Raw genomic sequence first — 2,127 nt, forward strand, 5'->3', positions numbered from 1 at the left:
ATCAGTCTTAGATACTGCTCACCCAGATTTCACTCTACCTTCACAGAAAGAGAAGACTAAAAGCAATGCAAGATCATTCAAGCTACATGACAAGCTGTTTGCAAGGAACTACTCTGGGAAGCCATTATGGATTCCTGTGGTTGTCTGTAAGGTCACTGGACCATTGTCTTACCATGTTGAAACTATGGATGGTTTAGTGCTTAAAAGACATGCTGATCAGCTCAGAAAAAGGTACACTGAAGACTCTGAGCCAGATACCCTGCCGGAGGACAGTGATTGGGATGATGATTTCACTCCATTGATTCCTAACGTGCCTCCACCTCCTACTCCGCCTCCTTTGCCCCCACCGATTCGTCGATCGACTCGTTCAAGGATGACTACTGATCATGGGCCGTATGTATGTTAACTTAAGAGGGGAGGGGTGTTATATATTGATATATTATTTTGGTATTGATTCCTATTATTATTTTCTAAGGCATTTTGATTACAGTTATTTCTAGTATTATTATTATTGTTATTATGATTATTATTACTACTATTGTTATTACAATTATTATTATTACTATTATTAATTATTATTATTATTGCATTGCTGTATGATGTTATTTCTTTTCCTTCTAGCTGATGCTTATGATTTACTATGCTTATTAGTTCATGTATACTGATTCTGATTGTTGTGTAATGTTTTGTCATTGTGATGTAATATGATGTAATACTGTTTGTATATAAGTGTATGCTCTTTTCATTTTTGTCCGAAGAGATTTTAGCCTTTTTACAATAATCAATATTTACAAAATACGAAGGTCAAGCTCTCTCCATTCGGTCACTACACTATCAGATTTTGTCATTTGACAGATTCTTGACTTGATCGTTCTCCCTCCCCCTCTAGGGTTTGTTGCTGTTGTTAATAAGTCAATGAGTTCTAAATTCTCACAACTGGTGGACTTAGCTCAAGAGTTCCTCCCTCTCCTTCCTTGGGGGGTAGAGTTTGAAAAGGACAAGTTCCTACGTCCAGACTTTACTTCACTTGTTGTGTCGTTTGCCTCCAGTGGAATACCAGCTGGTATCAATATACCTAACTGTGAGTGGGTGTGGTTAGGGGTGTGGTTATGATCCTTACGTTAGATGATGAGATAAGACAGAATGAAGGATTTAAGAATGTGTCTTTGGGTAATGTATTGTCAGCTGCCTCACAGGATAAGAGGGTTACATTCCTTACAACAGAGGATCAGGTGAATTTATTTAACTATAGCACTTAAGAAATAATGCAACTAGCAAAGTTTAAAGAGAGGAGGTGGCGTACTCCAATTAATCTTTATGTAAAAAAACTCATTGTTAAGTAATGAGTGTGATCACATTATGAGAATGATTGATAGGCAAATATGAATTGCGCACTGTGTGCAATTGCACTGTGTTATGACTATGTGTCCTTTATTTTGCAACAGCTTATCTTATAGGGACACTATTTATACTGATAGATTGGACTGTCATGGAATAGTTTGTCCGGGCAAAAATTGTCCAGGTTACTATACGCAGTTAGTGCAGTTTAGATTAGGGTTGGTTTCGGGTTTAGTGTTTATATTTATAATACACGGGGAAGTATAGAGCTAGGACAATTTTTTGCCTTGGACAAAAATTTCATGACAGGACTATTTAATTTCTTCTTTCTCTGGTTAGGGTGTTTTTACTGATTTGAGAGGTAAAGCATTTGAAGTGCAGGTTGGATTGCATGAACTATTAGGACACGGATCAGGGAAACTGTTCAGTAAGGTAAGTCTCATTAATTCATTGTTATAGTTGATGGTATGAGTCTATAATAGGATAAGAATGGAGTCTTTAACTTTGAACAAGATGAAGTCATTAATCCTTTAACTGGAGATAAGGTTAGTTATATAGACATCTATATATAGTCATACATGTTTGCAGCTTTGCAAAATAACTGTTTACACAATACAAATGTTCATGCAATGCGAGAAGGGAAAAGTGTGTGCCACCACAATAATGAATATTGACTATTAATCATATTGACCATAAGAGTACAATATTCAATCATATTCACTGTTCCATAGTTTAGATTGTACTACAATGACTACTCTCTTGTACATGTACATTATAGATAAGGAGTTG

The 2,127-nt window shown here is 36.1% G+C and overlaps 1 protein-coding gene across 1 annotated transcript in view; it reads left to right on the forward strand.

The window, feature by feature from the left end:
• Positions 1 to 46: 46 nt before the first annotated feature.
• Positions 47 to 2,127, forward strand: part of LOC100634914 (dipeptidyl peptidase 3-like) — a gene marked incomplete at its 5' end in the record, with an annotated part of 5,414 nt that continues 3,333 nt past the window's right edge. Inside the window, 5 exon segments of the mRNA XM_020004218.1 lie at positions 47 to 397; positions 856 to 1,081; positions 1,126 to 1,232; positions 1,678 to 1,770; positions 1,821 to 1,883. Coding sequence (XP_019859777.1) covers positions 47 to 397; positions 856 to 1,081; positions 1,126 to 1,232; positions 1,678 to 1,770; positions 1,821 to 1,883 — 840 coding nt within the window.

This window comes from Amphimedon queenslandica, unplaced genomic scaffold (genome assembly GCF_000090795.2).
Source record: "Amphimedon queenslandica unplaced genomic scaffold, v1.1 AMPQUscaffold_12334, whole genome shotgun sequence".
NCBI classification, from domain to species: domain Eukaryota; kingdom Metazoa; phylum Porifera; class Demospongiae; order Haplosclerida; family Niphatidae; genus Amphimedon; species Amphimedon queenslandica.